The 21290-nt window shown below is 38.2% G+C and overlaps 1 protein-coding gene and 1 long non-coding RNA gene across 2 annotated transcripts; one reads left to right on the forward strand and one right to left on the reverse strand.

Moving 5' to 3' along the window:
- The first annotated feature begins 4388 nt into the window (after positions 1-4388).
- LOC147172248 (uncharacterized) lies at positions 4389-16753 on the forward strand. The gene is made up of 5 exons (XR_015095436.1): positions 4389-4589; positions 4899-4967; positions 16070-16141; positions 16240-16297; positions 16377-16753. It is a non-coding gene; the product is annotated as an uncharacterized LOC147172248 (long non-coding RNA).
- On the reverse strand, positions 6285-19728 carry pde11al (phosphodiesterase 11a, like). The gene is made up of 20 exons (XM_086079282.1): positions 18616-19728; positions 17180-17338; positions 16597-16686; positions 16384-16524; positions 16213-16277; positions 15047-15173; positions 14796-14871; positions 13993-14060; positions 13838-13930; positions 13113-13163; positions 12828-12974; positions 11618-11725; positions 11193-11302; positions 11033-11123; positions 10498-10598; positions 10257-10334; positions 10111-10174; positions 9000-9074; positions 8369-8452; positions 6285-8282 (listed from the first exon to the last, which is right to left on the reverse strand). The coding sequence occupies exons 1-20, from the start codon at positions 19513-19515 to the stop codon at positions 8076-8078; spliced, it is 2835 nt and encodes a 944-aa protein (XP_085935408.1). The 5' UTR covers positions 19516-19728; the 3' UTR covers positions 6285-8075.
- Between the last annotated feature and the right edge of the window lie 1562 nt (positions 19729-21290).

Here is a 21290-nt window from a genome sequence, read left to right on the forward strand (position 1 = left end):
ATCATAATTAATCGCATGACTTTAATAGTTAACTCACGATTAATCACAAATTTTATATATTTTCTAAATGTTCAATAAAATGTGCAATACATTTTTTAATACGTTTTTATACTTTTGTTAACGTAAAAGTGGGAACAAATGTTAAACAAATCTATTAGTTATTGATACAGTGATGTCATAATAATTCATAAAATTGAGTTAAAATTAAAAAGATGTACTGTACAAAATAAGTGTGATATTGAATTGTGTTGGGGTCATTTTTCTGCCACTAGATGACATAATTGCATTTGTAAGATATTGGTGCCAGCTCAGTGCATTTTTTTTTTCACATTAAGACCTATCTAATATTTAACATGAAGTAACTTTAATTCTGCAAATTTTTAAAATTGTAAAATACAACTTGACCCCAGTCTCCACAAACATATGCATTATTATTCAATTTGTTACTGCTAAATTTTGTCATGGACGTGTACAGGCTTTCCATTCCAAGTCATTCCATCATTAATCGTGTGTTAAAAAAAAAAGAAGTGGCGTTAAAGGAACTTTAAATTAACTCAAAATTAACGCATGAATTTTGACATCCCTAATAATAACATAATTAACTCATTCACTGCCATTGACAGCTATAGACGTCAAAAATTAATTTGAACTATTTCTATTAGTTTCACATTTTTCCCACTTTTGTTAATAAGAGTATGAAAACCTAGGAAAAAAATGTATTGTACATTTAGAACAGATATAAAATTTGTGATTAATCGTGAGTTAACTATTGAAGTCATGCGATTAATTACGATTAAAAAATTTAATTGTTTGATGCCCCTAATTTTTTAATAATATTTTCTTTTTGGTTGAATTACTTAATTATTTAAACTCAAGATTAATCACAAATGTTATATCTGTTCTATATGTACAATTTTTTCCCTAGGTTTTCATACTCTTGTTAACAAAAGTGGAAAAAAATGTGAAACTAATAGAAATTGCTCAAATGAATTTTTGACGTCTATAGCCGTCAATGGCAGTGAATGAGTTAAAGGTTATTTAAGACGATTTATTATTTCAGAAGTTTGGCTCAAACTGGTAGCTCTTTGCGATAAGTATCCAGGAAGTAGCTTTCAGTCTCAAATAGGTTGGTGACTTCTTATCTAAAGGCCAAATATGGGCTGTATTTTGACATTAAAAAAAGAAGTGTGAATGTTTTTCTCTCATCATTCACAATAAGCTTCAGGAAGGACACCTTTGTGCCTTTTTCTCCATTCATTGATATCAAAACCACAGTTGCTTTGCGCCCCAGTGAACATGAAGGTGATTTACATCACCTGCAATTGAAATCCAATCCATGCGTGAACTGGAGTCTGTTACTAAGTGAGCATAAATGTTTGCAGCTGAGTGAAGGAAGGGGACTTAAGTGGTCCTTCTGGTTGACTTTGCTGCACAGGAAACAGGCTCTTACTAGTCAGGATATGAAGTGGCGAACCCAGGTCAGCTTACGTTTCACTTGTTAGCGCAGACAGCGGGGCTCCAGTTTCTCCCGCGTTAGTAAACAAAAGGCAAGGAGATGTAAGTGCTTATGAGGACTGAGTGGTTGATGCTATGTAGACATGAGGTAAGAAAGAAGAATTCAGGATCAAGGCTAGCTGCCTTTGAAAAAATGCCTTTTGGTCTTTTTAGCCAAATCCAGTCTGAGCTTCTTCTTCTTTTTTTTTTACTCAACAGAGAATCATATCGGACTGATGCAAAGAATTGTAGATTCCTCTTCCGAGCCAAACTGTTTGCCACCTTTTAGCGTTGTCGCACCAATACTGTGCTGAGTGATGATTCACGCTGTGGCGCAGAACATGCATTTATATATTCTGAGAGGTGGCACTCACAGAGTTGCTTGTAAACGTACTTTGGCTAAGTCGTACAGCATTAGATTTCTGACCTTGTTGAATAATGGCCTGGATGCATGCATGTGCTTTTAAATATGATGTAAAGAGCATCTTTTATTGAGAGCCATATTCATCATTGCTGGTGTATCAACAAGGCGTCTGTTGGCTGCCACATTTTTGACTCGGCTTGAAAAATCCATTTCCTTTTTCTCTACTTTCACTTTTTGTGTTTTTTTTTTTTAGTAATTTAGTTATTCCGTGTAGGTGTTAGTTGGTTGCCGTAAGACACACGCACGCACACACTGACCTTCTCTATGACCTTAGCTTTAGCGTGTGTTGTCTGTGCCTTCTGAGATCTACCAGCCTACCAAATCAAACTAAACGCAAGCACCCTGACAGGTTGGACACAAACATTTTCTTTATAAAATGTATATTTGTATTCAAACTATGATTTAAAGCCTATGTGATGTGTTTATTTATTACCAATTATTTTGTGTATTTACATAATTTCAGCATCCCTAAATTGTTGCCACTTTTCATCAGTAGGGGGAGCAGACGTGGACAAAATACTGTGTTGCGAAAACTGATTTGGGCTTTGATAACTGTTACGAACACGGATTCTGACTTTTATTGGATTATTATTTAATTTGTATTTCCCCAATGGGCAGTAGCGTAGCAACATTGCCCAGGGGCCCCAAGCAAGAAGAATGGGGGCCCCGGCGGCCATTCGTAGTATACATAGTACGTCATTTTAAAATTGCACATCTTCATCTTCTTTAAACAATCACCATTAATTGTGCTTCATTCAAGTGACTTGTTTTGTTTTAGTTTAAAGTGAGCCAGACAACAGGAAAATAAAAAAAAGCCTTATTAGGTCTATATGGTCATCTTGTGATTAAAAAACAACAATTTACTATACATGGTCTTTTTTAGATTTTTTTTTATAATAAATAAATAAATAAATAAAGCCTTACTTTACTGGTCGTTTGTTTGTTTGTTTTTAAATAAAAGCTTTACTACTATTCATGATCATTTACAAAACATAATAATAAAAATAATGACTCAGGGATTTTGAGACGGTCTGTTATCATTGCTGCACTGCTAATGCTACGCCTCTACCAATGAGGAACCCAAAGAGCAAAGTTGCCTTTGAGTGTCTCAACTTGGCTCACTTCAGCTATGCAAAATATGAGCATAAAGTACAGTGGGTTCAAAAAGTACATTTAACATCTGAATGGAGTGAGAGAACATCAAAGATCACCTTTGAGTGTTTTTAAAAGAGCTACGAAAAATAGCACTCTATTCAATAAAAAAATATACTGTAAAAAGCAAACGCAAAGCAAAAATAAATAAATAATAATAAGTGGTAGATTGAAACTAATAAATAATAATAATAATAATAATAATAAAAATAATAATAATAATAATAAAGCACTTTAAACTGCACCTTTGAGGGGCCTCATTCTTTGAGCTGACAAACTGCACCACCACAAGCACACAAAGCGTTATGAAATCATTCAGTGACAGTTTGTGTCCACTGTACAGCCAGTCAATTGCTGTCTTACGAATCCTACGCATACACATAATGATATGGTAAATATCAACAAGCTGCTGCAACAGTTAAGTTCTCACTGGCAGCAGCGCATCATCACAGACTGCAGCACTGCGGGACGCTCGAGTGAGTGTGCATGAATCAATTATTCATCTTTATGTCAAAACACTGAAGAGACTTGGATTGTGATAGATGTGCAGACATGGCAGCAAAGCGCAAAACACGCAGCGATCTCCACTGACTCATCTCTTCATGGCCACAGTGGAGGCTTTTGGAAAACAGCCCGCGGCACTTCTCGAGTCAATACAAGACACTCACTCAGTCCGAAATCCACTAGTTTCTTTTTGGACTATTTGAGCGCACGATGTGACTGACTACATACAGGTGGGCTCAAAGGTTAAACGTGGTCTTCAATCTGGATTTTCTTGACAGGGTAAATGGGTCACGAGAATCTGTTCAAACGTTCAAACAGCTTTTTTGCGTGACCTGATTTCAGAGAAACAAAGCGAGCCGTGATGCTTCAAAGGCTTGTTTGAACGCAATCGCTGTTTACAGCCTCGCTCAATCGGGAAAATCTTTAAGGCTTTAAGCTTCATTCTAATAAAAACACCCTTACACACATTTTAACGATCGCAATTACTAGTTCTACTGTAACATAACATCATGCACGGTTTGAACATTAACACTGCACTTAAATGTAATAGAACAAAAATACTTAAATAATGTTTCAAAAAATGAGTGACATATAAAAGATAAAAGAAATTTTGAGGTTTATTTCGCTTAAATAAGTGCTATACTTGACAAATTTGGGTGCAAAGTAGAACAATTATTTCATAAATTCGGGCAAAACTAGGCTACTGTACAAAGTTGTACTTTAAGTATTAACCACGCCCTTATTCTGATTGAACAGAAAGTGGAGCTTAGTGATTGGCTGGTAGGATGCGCAACCATACCTGGAAAACACGGGTGACCGCCATCTTGTGACTACTAGTAGTATGTGTGCTTTTCTGCTGGTGAAGACTAGTATTTTTGTGAATTTGAAAGTGAAGGTCCTGAAGGACAGTTTGTTCAAATTAGGCATTTATTAAGTTTCACTCCAAAGTGGACATTAGCTCCGAGTGGATGGCAGACATGGCGATAGCGGCCTCAAACACTGAAGACATTTTTGCGTAAGTGTTTATGTATGATAGTTGTAGTCATTTTAAATCCCGCTGGAGTGGAAAACTACGCCACCTGCTGTCATTAAGTTTCACCCGCATGAGCATGAATGTTTCATGAATAAAGCAATGCCTTAGAAACATTCACGGGCAAACTATGTTAATTTGATTGATACATAACTAAAAGCTCAGCTGGAGTGTACTAGAATTGTTCCAACATTTTTTTTTAAATATTTTGTTGAATGTACGTTCGTTGTAAAAAAAAAAGGTCCGGTGTTTAGCTAATAGCTAGGAATCATTAACATGATGCCGTCTTTTCAGAGAAAGCTGTTCAACCATACGAGATGACAATCCGATTTCCCGACATTCTCCTTTTCTATCAATACACAGGTATGTTACTTTTTGAAGATTGTTTGTTAGCCAACTGTCTTTTACTGCAATTTTTATTTCTAAAGATGCCAGATATACTAAGGCGGTAGTCAAGTGTTATAAAATTATATTTTCTTGTAATTAATATTTAGGAGGGGGTCATTTTCTATCTAAATCTATAAATATGTAGATATTTTGAATATGCATTTACAAGCTCAATTCAGTGATAATGGAAAAAAAAATCCAATTAACAATCAAATACAAATATGGGCGTACTATTTTTTCTTTGCTATTTATAGTAAATCAAATAACCAATTAATAAACTGCTAAATTACTAACTATTTTTCCCAACTACGTTCAAGTAGTCTACTCCATCCACAGTAACACACATTTCTATTATCTTCCTTGACAGTCTCAATCAAACCTGACTTGTTTTAACTGAGTGTAAATATGAATATGATCAATTATGAGCCTCATTATTAATTAATATAATCATTAAATGAGCCAAGGAAAGCTATTATTGATTTAACTATTGAGAGTATGTATTAATATTTAAAATCCACATCACATGATTACTATTGTATGGCCTCATTGTTTAATAGATATGGGACATTTGTCCTAATAGGCGGTAAATTGTGATCTATTTGAGACGCTTGTTTCTCACCAAGTCATGTGAGGCAATGATGATGACTTAGCCTAAATACAAGTCTGTATGTTTGAGCAAGGGAGAAAAGTGTTGGGAAAAAAAGCAGTAGAGATGGAAATCTATGGCCCTGAATATCGAAAATGCGGTTAGAAGTCTTTCTCTCGCTCCCTGGTGATGATCGACCCCGTGTAGAATCCAGTCAATCCGTGTTAAATTATAGATTAAGGCTCAGTTCAGGCTGGCTGGGCGCAGGCAGCTGCATGCGCTTTAAAGTGCACTGACTGCTGCTACGCGAGCCTCACCTCCATGCCTTATTAAGGCAGAACATCAAACATTGCCCACAGATGAAGAAAGAGACTGCGTGATCATGTGAAAATTCTTACTGTAAAATGCCCCCTGTAAAGAAAGCCGTTTCATTGTGTATGTACGACTTACTGTACAGTATGACGTCACATCCCCGGGTCATCACTGTTTGTTTATTTCTGACAGGTAACATTTGGTTCAAATGGTATGAGTTGTGTTTACATTCTCAAAATGTTATATCTTAATTTACATCCAAATTTAATCGACTTTTCTAAAACTTCTGATGAAAGTCACAAATGTTTAGCTACAAATGTTTTCCCAATACGTGTAAATAAACACCACAAAGATCAGTTTCCGTAGTTATTAAAATCACTATCAACACTTTGAATATCACAGGCCTTTTATTTGCAAAAATGTGTATTTGCTTTTTCTACACCAATGATTTTAGCACAGGTCAAGTTATAAATACCATGAGAGAAATAATAACAGCGTGACAAATCATTAAATGTAAATCTTTTTGTAAAGCAGCATCAATATTTGGGTCCTTGAGAGGAATGGCATGCAACGGCAAATCTCATCAGGCAGTCAAAGGCATTGCGCTCAACCAGTATCAAAGAAGATAAATAGTGTACATGCAGATCTGAACTTTCTTACAATGATCAGCATGCTGTGCAGTCATACTGACAAAAATACAGGCGTGATCAAGAACAATCACATATATATTTTTGAGTTTTCTTACAAAATATTGCAATTCCATACATGGTTCAATTTTCAGGAAAGAACAGAAACCACCTTGAGAGCCATCTAAAAAAAATAAATTGGAGCTCCTTTGTCTTAATGTTTCAGGCAATTGATTGCACAGTACTACATGAAACATGCTGTTTACCGCAACAACACTTTGACGACCTAAGGCTCAGTAACACCACAAATATTGTGAATATGGCCATGCAGCAAAAAGAGAAAAAGTGAGGTAAAACAGCCAAGCAGCAAACTCATCACGTTCTGGAATAGGGAAGGGAATCGATAAATGGTTCTTCTTGAGTCATTCGATTCCTCGGAATCGTTTGATTGCTTGCCTGATAATTCTTTTTTTTTTCATTCTTATGTCATAAATGAGATGTCATGTGTCATAAATGATGACATCACATGCAAAAAGTGCATTTTGTTTGGGACTATTTTTAACATGGCGTCACGGCAGCACACAAAAGTTTGGCTACATTCCATGCGAAGATGATACCAAAGCTTTTTGCAACACTTAAAAAAGTTGTAATTCCCCCAGAGCGGGGAAAATACATCTAATATGCGGAATAAATATATTACATAATGATAGAATATAATGATAATGAAATCAATGATAGAGAATCGATCAGGAATTGGAATCGCTAAATTCGTATCAATTCCCATCCCTATTCAAGTACAAGCTCTACATTCAGGATGGTAGAAAACACAGTAGCTATTTTTTTGGTGACATTTTTCAACTACTTTGAGGCAGCATTCATTAGAAAACATGTTTGCATTACATAAAGTGTCACTCTTTTGGGTTTCAGCATTCAATTCCGTATAAATGTCACGACATGACCGAGCTGCTTCCTTGCCCTGAGTTTGACAGTGATACTTGCAAGGTGAAGCTCAGCAGATGAAACAACCCTTTCATGTACTATACATCCTCAAATAGCCACCTCTGCTCTAACTGATGCCGTACCTCCAGTTGCAAGTTGCATCATCCACTTGAACAAAATGAACGTCTGTACCCTTTTTCTTCTTTGCGTTTTAGCAACCCATGAGAACTGGCTTAGAAAAGAAACAAACGACAAAATGGTCTTACATCTGTGCGAGTGCAACCCTGAATAGACTAAACCTAACATTATCAACCTAATAAAAGGGCCTCAGCCATACCATGAGGGTTAATTAACTCATTCACTGCCAGCCTAGTTGAAATAGATTTTTGATGTTTATAGCCGTCAATGGCACTGAATGACTTTGACTTTCTTTTTTTTTTACGCTGTCACAACAGGCATCCTTTTTGTTGCATTCGTGTTGCAGTTTTTTCAAAATAACTCCTGCTACTCAATGCAACCATGCGAATAAACAGCCACTATTTGAGGAAATCTGGAAATTCACATTTTAGAACTCCCTTTCGGAGGCTGAACCTCATCTTGAAGACAGTCCTGCTCGAAACTTTATACTTGACCGTTTGACCCCAAGTTGGTGTTTTCCGCTGGCTTTGTACTGGACTCCCCACTGGCTTCTACAGCCTCGGGACTCTGACTGGTCACTGAGGCATCGCATGCGCGCTCATTAGATGCACACAGCTCCTGCCATTTATTTCGGTTGGCGTCTATCCCTTCCACCATTGGCTGCAATTTCCTGTTTAGCTTCAGCAGGGACTGCAATTGAAAGGAAAACGACGTCCACTATTGTATAAAAGCAATACATGAACGAGCATTTTGATAGTGTCCAGTGTAGGAAATACCTGATAAAGAGGTGTACAGATGCCGTCTATCCAGTCCAGCTGTAAGGCAGGTAACTCATCTTTGCGATTTCGATCAAATATGGCCTACAAAAGACACAATAGGATCCTCCTTTAGAACATTTGTTTCACAACTAATTGACTCAATAAGATGCAATAATCTTAGTTGTTTTTCCACAGAGGATAAAGAATAAATACCGGTATTTGACATTGTGTGTTAGCATTAAGCTAGCCGTGTTTTGGTTAAATAGACAATATGGAATTGTTTTTGTTTTATGTTTAAATTTCAACTGGAAATAGCAATAGATACCTTGAAGTAAGTACCACTGTACTGTACAGTTCATTTGCGCCTCCACTATAACCAGAGTCATGGATGACTACATACTGTATCTGATCATTTTTCTTACAAAACACTAGGGCCCAACCGATTAATTAAAATCTGCATCATTTGGGCAAATTGTTGTGCAATTTTTTGCAGATATTTATTTATTTATTTCACGTTAACACATTACAACATAAGTCGAAGATAATGACATTGAACCCCCCTCCCTGTTGTAAAATTAAACAAATACTAAAGGAAGAAGTATTGTAAATAGTAGTCCAATGTCAAATAGTGTCACAATAGTGTGATTACCGCTGGGGTGAGCTTCAACTCCGACCTCTCTCTGTCTCCTTGCTCAAAGAATTCGCTCGTCACCAGCTCGGCAACCTGAATGGGCACATTTATTTCAATGTGATACGACATAGGCTCAGAATCATACAAACTGTGTGGAATATGCAATTTTGTTGCGCCCACAGTAGCTGGAAAGACCTAAAAAGTGAAGATTCTCATTACATCTCATTAAATGCTCTCATGTCCCTCATAAATAATGAAATACATTGTTTAATCTTATTCAGGCCATGCAAATATCACACGGGGTAGGTATTTAATGGGTCAGAGCTTCTTCTTTTCCTTTCGGCTTTTCCCTTCAGGGGTCGCCACAGCTGTGCTGTCCCTCTGACGTACTCATTCCTGATTCGATCCATCCTGGTCACTCCCAAAGAGAACCTCAGCATCTTCATCTCTGCCACCTCCAGCTCTGCCTGCTGTCTTTTCCTCAGTGGCACTGTTTCCAGACTAAACAACATCGCTGGTCTCACCACCGTTTTATAAACCTAACCTTTATTCCCCGCCTTTCCAGAGCAAACCTCCACGCCTCTCGCTTCTCCTCCTCCTGTTCCCTACTCTCACTACAGATCACAATGTCATCTGCAAACGTCATAGTCCATGGAGATTCCTGTCTAACCTCATCTGTCATCCTGTCCATTAACATAGCGAACAAGAAGGGGCTCAGAGCTGATCCCTGATGTAGTCCCACCTCCACTTTGAACTCCTTCGTCATACACCTCACCCGCTGTCTTACAGTCCTCGTACATGTCCTGCACCACTTGAACATACTTCTCTGCCACTCCAGACTTCCTCATACAAAACCACAGTTTCTCTCTGGGCACCCCTTTCATAAGCTTTCTCCAGATCTACAAAGACACAATGCAGCTCCTTCTGACCTTCTCTGTACTTCTCTATCAACATCCTCAAAGCAAATACTGCATCTGTGGTACTTATTTGTGGTATTTATGGGTCAGAGCTGCTTTTGTAAATCAACTGTGCATAAAAATACAGCAGGACGAAGCATGGAAATGATTGTAAACAAGCAAAATGATCCCATTAATGAAATAAAAATATGCCAAATGATAAATGCACCAACCTGTTTCGATATCTCCCACGGCCGAGTGACTGCTCCCAAATCACAGGCTGTCATCAGCATAGATCTGTCAAAGGCCATCACAAAACATCACAAATACAGAGTGATTGATTTTCTACGCTGAATATTTTTTATTTTGTAGAAAATACCTGAAGACTTCTCTGTGTTTTTCTTCCGTCCAACTGAATTCTTCAGCAAGCACGCTGTCAAAGAACTTGCTCCTGCGCCTTTGCAAAGCAAAGACAAACAGTCAAGGACGCAAGAGGGGGGGAGGGGGGGACCTCTAATCAATGCAGCAAGATTCTTCATAAAAATTATGTTTTATAGTAGAAGAATTGATCATTTGTCGTTTTATACGTTTGCTCTGAATACACTGAAAAGACGACTTACTCAAAGTGCAACGTGAGGTCTGTGGAAAGAATGGCCTGCTTCAATAGTTGCATCATGTTGCTATATTCTTTAGAGCAGAGGTTCGCAAAAATATTGTGACCCTGAAACATAAATAATAAATAAATCCCCATACAGTATTGCAGGCAACGATACGTAATAGTAGCTGAAATGCTCCTTTAAAGCAGATGCATTGGCAAACTCATCGCTCACTGTCTAATGAAGCCTCCATTAGCAATGTTAATTAGCAACACACAGTGACATTTTCTGCACTTTATTAAACTAAATCAATAAATAACAGTGCTTTTATAATCCATCTAGTGTGAACTGGACACAAAAGTCTTAAACATCTTTTGGTGGTCGCTGCCACAGGAGACTGTGTCTCGACTGTTTCTAAAAACTCAAAAATCAATTTTGGGCTGATGATTCCCAACCACAACCGGCATATTTTTGTCTTGTTATCAGGCTACTACTTTGTAGGGCTTTGTCTGGTTTTGTGGAATTCTCTAAATAGTCTTGTCGGAGATGTGGGCCCCACCTCACTTTGCAGGATCATGACTGCATGATTGAAATGATGATGTTCCAGGGTCGCTGACGTCCCGTAGAGCAAAGCCAAAGCAGAACCTGTCCTGCACAATAGAAACATAAAAACAGTAATTTATCACAAAAAAACTCATTGCACTGTGATTGAGCCTTACTTGGCTTGAAAGGCATTGTTGGTTCCTCGATGGTCCAGATCGTGGCACAGGCAGCCAACCATCAGCGCCAAAATCTCTGCCTCGGATAATACGTCCTGAAAGTTGGCTGACTGCAAACAAATATAATTTGCAATTCTGACAAATATGGAAAAAGGGGTTGATTCAACTGTGCAAAGAAGAATGGCGTCAAGTGGGATGAAGGGAGGCTGATGGCAGTAAAACATGAGATGGGGGCAAAGGGGCAAAGGGGCAAGGTTAGGCTAAACTAGATGCTGGAAGGGTGCACTAAAACTTAAAATATGGCAGTTTAGCATAGGCGCTTTTATGACTCATAGGTGAACGCGGCACACGGCTTCACATGCTAATTGATAAAGACAACACTAATAAATCAGCGTGGATTTACAGCCATGTTGCGTGGGACTTACTGTGATAATAACAAACATGCACTGGGACACATTGAAGGCGTGCCTCCAGTTATGGTAGGCCACAGTTCGGTAGTTCTTCCTCACGGTGAGAAGCCAGCGACACAAAACCTAAGGAAAGTAGAAGTTGTTTTTACTGCATATTGAAAAGCCACCACATTTCTCAAATGTGCAGTGCATCTCAATGAATTTGAATATCATGGAAAATGTGTTTTATTTTAGAAGTTCGATTCAAACAGTTAAGCTCGTGTATAACTACACCAAGTCAGCAACCTTTGTTGTCAACAGAGCCGTTTTAGGCCAATTAAATAACAACAACAAAAAATGTCTGGAGTCGCAAAACATTTGAACATTGTGATGAACAAAACAGTGTGTTTGTATTTACGTTATTAGTCTAAGGTACATAGGGCCCAAAAGCTACTTAGAGCTGCACCAGAACAGAACTATTCTTTTACCTTTTTGTCTTCTGTTTTTGTACTTTTTCAGACTTTGTTTTTCATACATTTTTGGCAATTTTATGGACATATAGTCATTTTCTGCCTCTTTTCTTAATTTTTTGGGACATTTTATGGCAATTTTATATTTTTTACATTTTTTCTCCTGCTTTTTTTTTTGCTATCAAATTTTTCTGACATTTTTGGCAATTTTGTGTAAGTTTCATGGTAATTTTCAGGATTTACTCTTTTGTTTTTGGACACATTTTTTTTTAAACATTGTTATTTTTTTAACATTGTCTTTTTTTTTTTACATTTTTAGTTAATTTTAAAAACTATCTACCTTTCATCTCTCTTTTTCTGACAACTTAGAAATTTGGACTGACATTTTCTGAATATCGTTGCTGTCCTATGAAAACACTTATTTTTAGTCATGTTTTATATTTTCATGTTTATGGGATAAAACTGAATGCAGACATCCCAAAACCATTATTATTATTTTTTTAATGGACGTGGAAGTGTTTTTCACAGGACAGCAACAATGTTTAATTATTGATTAAATTTTTTTTTTAATTCATTTGAAGAATATTTTTATCTAAAAATAGTAATAAATATGTATATTAATGTTTACGATTTTTTTTGTTTAAGATCCACAGGGAGCCACACAAGAGGTACTAAGGAGCCACATGTGGCTCAACTCTGAACTACACAGTTACATTTATATATATATATATATATTTAAACTTCCAATAGGGGGAGCATATCTATTTTTTACTCACCTCATAGTCTATTTTAAAAGTTTGGACCACACCAAGTTCCAGGAACATCCTGAGAGAAGCGGTGATCATTGCATCATTGTCCAAAGAGAAGTCATTGAAATGGAACTCGTCAATGCCAAGCTCGCAGCTCAGGGGGATTTTTGCAGCCTGACGAGAGAAGGTTGGGACAGAGCTGTCAGTCACTCGACTCCGGCCACGTAGGAAGTGAAGTAATCGCAACTGAGTCGGGTTTGACTTTTAAGTAGACCAGATTGTTATGTTCCTATTTGCGCCAGCTGGGATTACCTTCAGTCTGTCAACTTCTACCTTTGAGCACGTAGCATGATAGGATAACATCTGGAAGAAACATATGCAAATAATTATGTAAAAGACCGAAATGTTTTTTTTTTTTGTATTTGTTCATTCTAGCTTGATTTAAATTCAGCATGAAACAAGAGGTCATCGCTTAAAAAAAAAGAGCTACGTTTTCATCAGGTGTTTTAGAAACCAACTGGGATGATGTGAAAATAACAAAAGTTTGACTTCATGAGGAGACTGGCACCTTCATTTATTATTAATTATTGAACAGCTGAAATATTTATAAAGTAGAAAAGCAAGAGAGATACAGGGCAGAAAAGACTTTGAGTTTGACATGTACAGTAAGATTTTTTTTAGTTAGGTTTGCGTCATTTAAAACTATCATCATTATTAAAATTTGCTTAATTAATGTACACAACTACCTAAAATTAGTAATCGCTATGGTCTTTTTTTCTTTTTTTTAAGGGGACAACAGAAAAAATTGTTGCTTGGTTCTATGAAGTGTTTGCTCTTCATTAGTGTATAATTAAACAAATACAGTAAATCTTTTGTTACTGTATTTGTCTACTTATTATTTTTCATTCTAGCGCAAGACAAGAAGCAAAGAAGACTGCTTTGGAGGAACAATGGAAAGATTTTTAAATCCAACAAATATTGTTGAATGGAATAAACCCTGGTAGTGATGAGTTTGCAGTTGTGTTAGCTCCACTCACATCCAATGCCACTGACTGCTTGGCCCACGTCTTCTTCACTTGATTGTACATCATAGTGTTGTTGATGCCGAGTCCACAGAAAATCACAAATGCCTGTAAAACCAAACAAAATCTCAATCTATAGAAAACCTGGTGCCCTTCAAATGATTGAAAACCTCAAACAGTCTCTGATCCGCATCGTTGAAGGTCTTCCTGTCGAGACGATTCAAAATTTGTGCAACCCCTGTGGAGGAGCAAATGCACATGAAATAAAACGTTTAACTATTTAGCAGGCACATCAATGTCGATCAATAGAATTGATTCTGGGCAGAGTTCATAGGGCACAATCAAAACTGCCCCATAAGCCAATGGAAAATAGCTGGCATTTGTACCGTTTGGCAAACTCAGAACTGACTACAGTTTGCACCTGGACTTGGAAGTAGGAAACAGGCTGAAATAATAATTAGCGATACTCTACAAACAATTTTATAAGGACTGGGGATGGCAATAAAATTGAAGGCTTCTTAATAATTTAGTTGATTTTCTGGAAAGTTGTCATTCTTGCACTATTACTGTGCAGTATTTGACTTATACCAGCAGAAGGCGCTGTTATTTCAGTCTCAAGATGGCTAAAGAATTTACTACAACTAGGTTGTCATCTATCACTTCATGAGAGATCATCAGGTGTTGTTTGGAAATTATCGTATGTCAATTGGGCCAAATTTGATATATATATATATATATATATATATATATATATATATATTTTTTATCACTCTGTGTACTGTTTTCAGTATCACTGCCACAAAAAAAAAACTGGAAAAAAGAGAGCGACTCAAAGTCCTCTGAGTATAGCAGCTTTGTGTTCTAAACAGGCCCAGATTTCACACTGATGAAATTAATTAGTGAGTAAATTGAGACAAGAGCACCATTATTCAGTAATATGTAAGTGACTTTTTTTTTTATCTGGCAAACCTACCAATAATCTGATGTGTTCGATTCCAGATGGGCACACACAACACTGATCGGATATGAAATCCCGAGGCTTGGTCTGCCTACAAACACAGATTGTATTGATTACCATAGTTACTGAAATCCTTGTAAGCGAGTGTAAAATCATCCCAAAATCATCAGATTACTCTCAAATCCACAAATGACAATAATTGTAATTAATTTAAGCAGTGTTTTTTTTTTTTTTTTATGTGGATAAAAGCTTGGTGCTAAACTAACCTCGGCATCAAAGCGCGGGTCCTGGCACACGTCGCTGATGTTAACAGGGAGTCCCGTGGAGGCCACCAGCTCTGCGATGCTATTATTGATCAGCCAATCAGAGCACGACAGTTTCTCAACGCTGATGCTGCATATGGATAGAGTGCCATAAAAACAATCTGTGAATATTCAAACACAACAGTTTGCTGAAAGATGACCAAATGTGTTGCAAATGTTAAATGGCTAGTGACCTTGTGTGGATCCAAATGTATTCATCTCTTGATTGTAATTATTATATTGTATATACACTGCTTGGAAAGATAGATATTAAACGATATATTCGGCTTTCGGATTAAATTTCTGAAATTCAGCTTCCTGTTAGAGGAAAGCATTTTGGGCAAAAAAGTACTGAAACCTTCAACAGTTGTACATGTAGAAAAGGGCCAAGTAAATTGACTTTTAAATGTTATTCCAGGGGTCAGTCTTTACTGTCAAAAGAGCCATTTTAGGCCAAATAGATAACCAAAATTTGTTTAACATTTAAACATTGTGATGAACGAAATAGTGTGTTAGTGTTAGTCTAATGTACTGAGGGTCCGTTTTGGGATTTTGTTGTTATTTTTCATATTTCATTTTTCCTACATTTTTGCACTTTTCTGCCTTTCTGTCAATTTCTGACATTTTTAACAATTTTATGAACATATTGTGGTCATTTTCTGCCGCTCCTTTTCCTTTTATGGACATTTTCTGTCTTTTTTTGCTATAAATTTTCTGACATTTTTAGCAATGTTGCTAACATTTTATGGTAATTTTCAGCTTTTCCTCTTTCTGGACATGTTATGGTCACTTATTGGACACTTCTAAGTATTTTTAAAAACTTTTTCATCTACCTTTCATCTCTCTTTTTTCTGACAACTTAAAAATTTGAACTCGGATATTTTTGGGGAATATTTAACTATTAATTTATAGAATATTATATGAAGGAAATAAAAAATATGTTTAAAAAAAATATTTATACTATTTTATTTTATTTATTTTTTACAGATCCAAAGGGAGCCAAAAAAGATGTCTCCAGAACCGCAGGTCGTAGACCCCTGGGTTATACGGTGGTGAATTGTAGGTCCATCTTGAAAGTATTTACCCATATTGCTAGTTATTCTGCATTGTTCATCAGTGTTTGATGTCACCTGATGTCATGATACATGTTGCTCAAGGGGGACATCAGCTCAAACGTCTTGGAGAACTTCACAACCTTATTAGGACACAACAACGGTAGATTTACAATTGTTCCTCAAGGGAAGCAGAGACCTGTATCATGCAATCAAAAGTTGATAAGAGCTTTATTTTCAAGGCCTCACCGGTGACTCGATGTCCTCAAGAAGCAGTACAGAGCAGCGTTCACACTGCAGGAGGGTCAGCGCTCGCTGCATGATCTTCCGCACAATCTTCTCCAAATCGGTCTGCTCCTCAAACAGATCGTTGACCACCTCCAGTAAAGCCTAAAGAAGCAAAAGGTAGTCTAAGAACGCATGTAGAATAACGCTGTCAAGGATTTGCTTAGCATCACTCACCCTGCTCCTTTCATACTCCTTGCGAGACTCAGAAAACAACTTGGCATTTGAAATAGATATTCCACAGAAGGGTAGATACATCTGCAGTACCTGATCTCAGATAAAAAAAAAAAAAAAAAAAAAAAAAACAAATCAGAGGCTTGTGGCTTATAAGCATCAAGAGGATTTAAGCTTAGCAGGTCAACTCGAATTAAAATGAGCAGCAAAACAGTTGAAACAACTTCATTCTGCCACCATGTGGACAATTTCATAAACACTAGTGGAAGGTTAACCGGAGTAGCAATATAATGGAGTGTATATAAAATGCCAGATTTCCCAACTGTTTAGCTGCATCTCCTACTCCTTTCATAAACTCTATTTATCCAGACAGTAAAGTAGGTGTAAGTCAAGAGCAGTAAGAAGAAAAACGACGTCGTGCTTGGAGAGTCACTGTAGTGTTTGCACTCAAACTGCTTCTCTGCTACATGTGGTTAATGTTCCATTCTTATCATCATCTCTCAGTATTTCTATCCATATGGCTCGCTGACTGCGGGCAATATAATGTGAGCGTATAAGAGATTTGTTCAGTGAGATGACGTCTCACCTTCTCATCATCCTCGGTGAAAGGCGTTCCCGCGGGATTCTTGTTGATTGCTTGCACCACGCCAATGACCTCGCCATCGCTGTTGCAGATAGCCATGCAGAGAATGGACTGAGTCTTGTAGCCCGTTAACTTGTCAATCTCATCACTGAAGCGGTGGTCCTGGAGGGCATACAAGTACATATAAAACCACTCCTAAATGTGCCCATTGGAAAAGTGTATTTAAGTTTAGCAGCGTCGAGAACACTTATGAAGATCGCTGCAGTCATCAGACATTGTCAAAGGGCAGCCAGTAACATTACTGTACACACTACTGAGCCAGTGAGCATGACATTAATGTTGGTCATTACTTTGGTTATGTCACAATAAAGACACGAACTGGACCTCAAAAGTAAACGACAGGAAAAAAAAAAACACTGAATAGACTCCACACTCTTCACCAGAGCAACGAGATGACACTCGCGTAACCTCAATGTTATTACAATAAAACAACTTTTCAATTCTTCAGTAGATTAAACGAAAATCTGGCAAAGATGAAAAATGTAAATGATAAGAAACTCAACTGGACAAAATATGGTTTATGTGTACTGAATACATTAATAAAACATCTATATTACATCATAAATAAATAAATCCAACAATTGTCTCCAAGCCCTTAAAAAATAAATGATGCAAGATAACTTAGCATAAGCAAACAAAAGGGTTATTTCACACAAATTTGTTCAAATCTGGAGCACAATGATAATAGAACAGAAATCCAACTATATGGCAGATTGATGGACAATATATAGTAGAAAACGCTTTAAAAATGTAGTTTATCTTTAAAAAAAAATATTCAAGAAGCTTCAGTTTAGTAGTGTGTAATACGTTTAAGATAAAATGCATATTTTCTAATGAGCTACTAGAGTGGATATAAAAGAGTATATAAAAACAATCTGCTATGTTCAATATATTTTCAATAATGTTAATGTTCTGCAGTTTCCAGTGATTGAACAGCATTGATCTCATTAGATTGCACAAACGATCATAAAATGTATAGTGCTCAGTAATGCAGATTTTGCAGACATTTTGTGAGATATATATATATATATGCCATTTGGCATCTAATTTTACCGCATACAAGTTGATAACAGGCAAATGGTGAGATAACAAAAGATAACATTTCTACATTGAGGTGGGAAAACTTTGATACAGCCCACCATGCAATTCTAAAAATAAAACTGCACATTTTACAGTGGAAAATCATGTTATTAAAAAATCTGCCTTTACAACATTATGTTCAATATGGTCGACAATCATCATGTCAATGTAGTTTCCCGAGAACCTCACTGCTGATTAAAATGAGCAAGAGATCATAATGCATAATTTTGCAATTTGCAGACACATTTTTTTTGCTCATTTATTTTTCCATTCAAGTGTTTAGTGCTTGTTCCATTTACCTCGTATGCATTGGGGATGTTGACGGTCTCTCCATGCTCCGCCACGTATCCAATGATACCCTTTCCCCAAGGCACCTGCACCTCGCTGGAGTTGAGGGTGCTGGAGAAGGGTCTGACCGTGGTGCCCGAGTGCACATCAAACACTTTGGACACCAGCGTCCTCTTGTGCGGGGGTCCCTCCACCAGGAAGAGGGAGCACCTGTCGGCGTCCACCAGGATGCACGCGTTGATCAGGATCTTGTAGCTCAGGTTGGTCAGGTCCAGGTCGTTAGAGATGTCCTTAACCAGTTCCAAGAAGAACTCCCTCTCGTTGGTCTCCCGGAGGCGATACTTGTGGTCGGTGGCGGTGGACGCGTACTGTGGCACGCTGACTCTGGATTCCAGCAGAGCGCTGAGGATGTGCGCCGTGGTAGGAGGCAGCGAGCTGGCTTTACGCAGGAGCGCGCGCCGCCTCATGCTGGACTGGGGGTCCTGCTGGCTGAAGCTGGCGTGCTCGTCGTAGGTCCGGTGCGCCGTGGTGGCTTTGGACCGGGCGAAGTTGCGCCGAAGCTCCATGTGGGACGACCTGCGTCGGAGAGTGTCCGGATTGGCCGGACACAGAGAGGGGGGCTCCCTGGCCGAGGCGCCTCCGCGTCTCTCATCGGCCGTGGGAACTTTGGGAGCCTGGTGCTCCCTCAGCCACCTGCTAATGTGCTCACACTTGGCTTTTCGGACCAGGTACTCCTCGAAGAGTTCCGGGTGGCCGTCTAAAAACGCCTCGACGTCAGAGTAGTCCGAAGTCATCATGGTGGGATAGGCGTTGTGAGGAGCAAACGGAGAGAGCGAATGCTGGAACATGAGTGAAGCTGCACGGTGGGCTGGCTTTGCAGTCCTCCTAACATGAATCCATTCATTACCCATGTGAACGCCATCTTAACAGCACACAGTAGGAGGGGAGCAGAGGAGCTACAGGTGGAGCACTGTACTTTGATGCTACAGGTGTAGAGCAGCACATACACATCTAAGAATCGGATTCAATAGGTACACTCTTGAAACGTCTGGGTCACAAATTGGGCCGACCCACTAAGTTGGGTCCGTTTGACCCAAGTTAGGTCCGTCCAATGGGGTATATGCCACAGAGGAGGCGGGACTTCCGACTTCCTGGTTTTCACACATCAGCTTTGTTTCCGTTTCCTGTTTGCGAAGTGTGGGCCGCGTCCCAGTTCTTGCGCTTCCGTCTTTGTGCCCCTCGGTTGCACGTTCCCTTCGACGGGTGCGAGTGTGTAGTATGCCTCAGTTGTCCGAAGCATTTCAGAGAGTTGAGACGCCCTGCGCGCTGCCGCCAATGGTCGGGAGTACGCGGTTGTGGAGCGCAGGGGTGGGAGTGCGAGTGTTGGAACGCGGCCATCAGTGGCCGGAAACAACACTGACGTGTGGAAAGTTGGACGTCCGTGGCATCTACCCCATTCTTGACTCAAATCAAGTTGTTTTTGACCCAAGAGTTTTAAGAATGTATGTGTGTGCAGTGCAATGCCACTTAAGCTACTTAACTAATTCAATTTTGTTGTAGAACTTTCTATAAAGGAACACGTATTTTGTCCCCCCCCCCCCCCCCCAACAAGATTACACCCCAAAACAAGGAAGTAGAGGACATTTCTTCATCTATATCGATTAATTGGCAGTTGTCGATCATGTTGTAATGCTCATTACCGCCGCCTGCAGGATAGGGAGAGAAACTTAGCGTTAGCTTAGATAGATAGATAGATAGATAGATAGATAGATAGATAGATAGATAGATAGATAGATAGATAGATAGATAGATAGATAGATAGATAGATAGATAGATAGATGGATAGATACTTTTGCATATTGTTACTTCAAGACAAATCATCCATACTTCATAGCAAGTGAACTAGCCCTATGGGAAGAAATTTACCAAGTTGCATTCCAATAAAGCGCCACCAGGTGGCACTATCTTTCTGTAAGACTGTTTACTTTTAGTTATTAAAAATAACACATTTAATACAGTAATCCAGGTGAAGTAAAAAAATATATATTCTCACCAAATAAATGGAAAAAAAAGTTTATATAATCTTGGTTTTGCCTAGCCACTGCTCCACAGTATTATGTAGGGTGATGCAAATATGTTGCAATCAATCTCTTGTGTTCACATTAAACATTACCATTGTTACACATCAAAAAACACTGCTGGCTCCTCTCCACATTTCCTGTCGCATCCACTGTACTCATCTTTTGATCTAGGGTTGCATAATGTTAGAGATGACTGTTTGATAACGGTAAGTACTGCGCATGCCTGACATAAACTGAACGCCTTCATTTGTTATGAAAACCAGACCTTGGTTCACTGGAAATTAACTTCATTTAAATAAATAAAATAGTTTGACCACCAACTAATCTTTACTATTTATTTACTATTATGACTCATGTAATATAATAAACGGTTCTATGAGTATGTTGACAATTACAGCTAATTCTTACACTGTCTGATGCCTAGCCTCGTTAAGTAACTGCTTTCAAGATATCATGACAGTGTGCAGGATTCCTTTTTGAGAAGAAATAAAGATGAACTAACACATGAATAACCACATTATTTCCAAATGAGTTTCGTGAAGTAAACAAGACCTGAATTGGAATAACAACTGTAGTTGTAAAAGAGTTGTTTACAAATCACAAAA

This window comes from Leptonotus elevatus, chromosome 6 (genome assembly GCF_054856555.1).
Source record: "Leptonotus elevatus isolate MCC_2025b chromosome 6, RoL_Lele_1.0, whole genome shotgun sequence".
NCBI classification, from domain to species: domain Eukaryota; kingdom Metazoa; phylum Chordata; class Actinopteri; order Syngnathiformes; family Syngnathidae; genus Leptonotus; species Leptonotus elevatus.

Excerpts from the sequence above, each read along its gene's own strand:
- pde11al (XM_086079282.1), bottom strand. The coding sequence starts at position 19,515 with ATGGGTAATGAATGGATTCATGTTAGGAGGACTGCAAAGCCAGCCCAC. Across the intron at positions 14,872-15,046 it reads ACCCGCGCTTTGATGCCGAG|GCAGACCAAGCCTCGGGATT; the intron begins GTTAGTTTAGCA and ends CTGTGTTTGTAG. Across the intron at positions 9,075-10,110 it reads CGTGGGAGATATCGAAACAG|GTTGCCGAGCTGGTGACGAG; the intron begins GTTGGTGCATTT and ends GTGCCCATTCAG.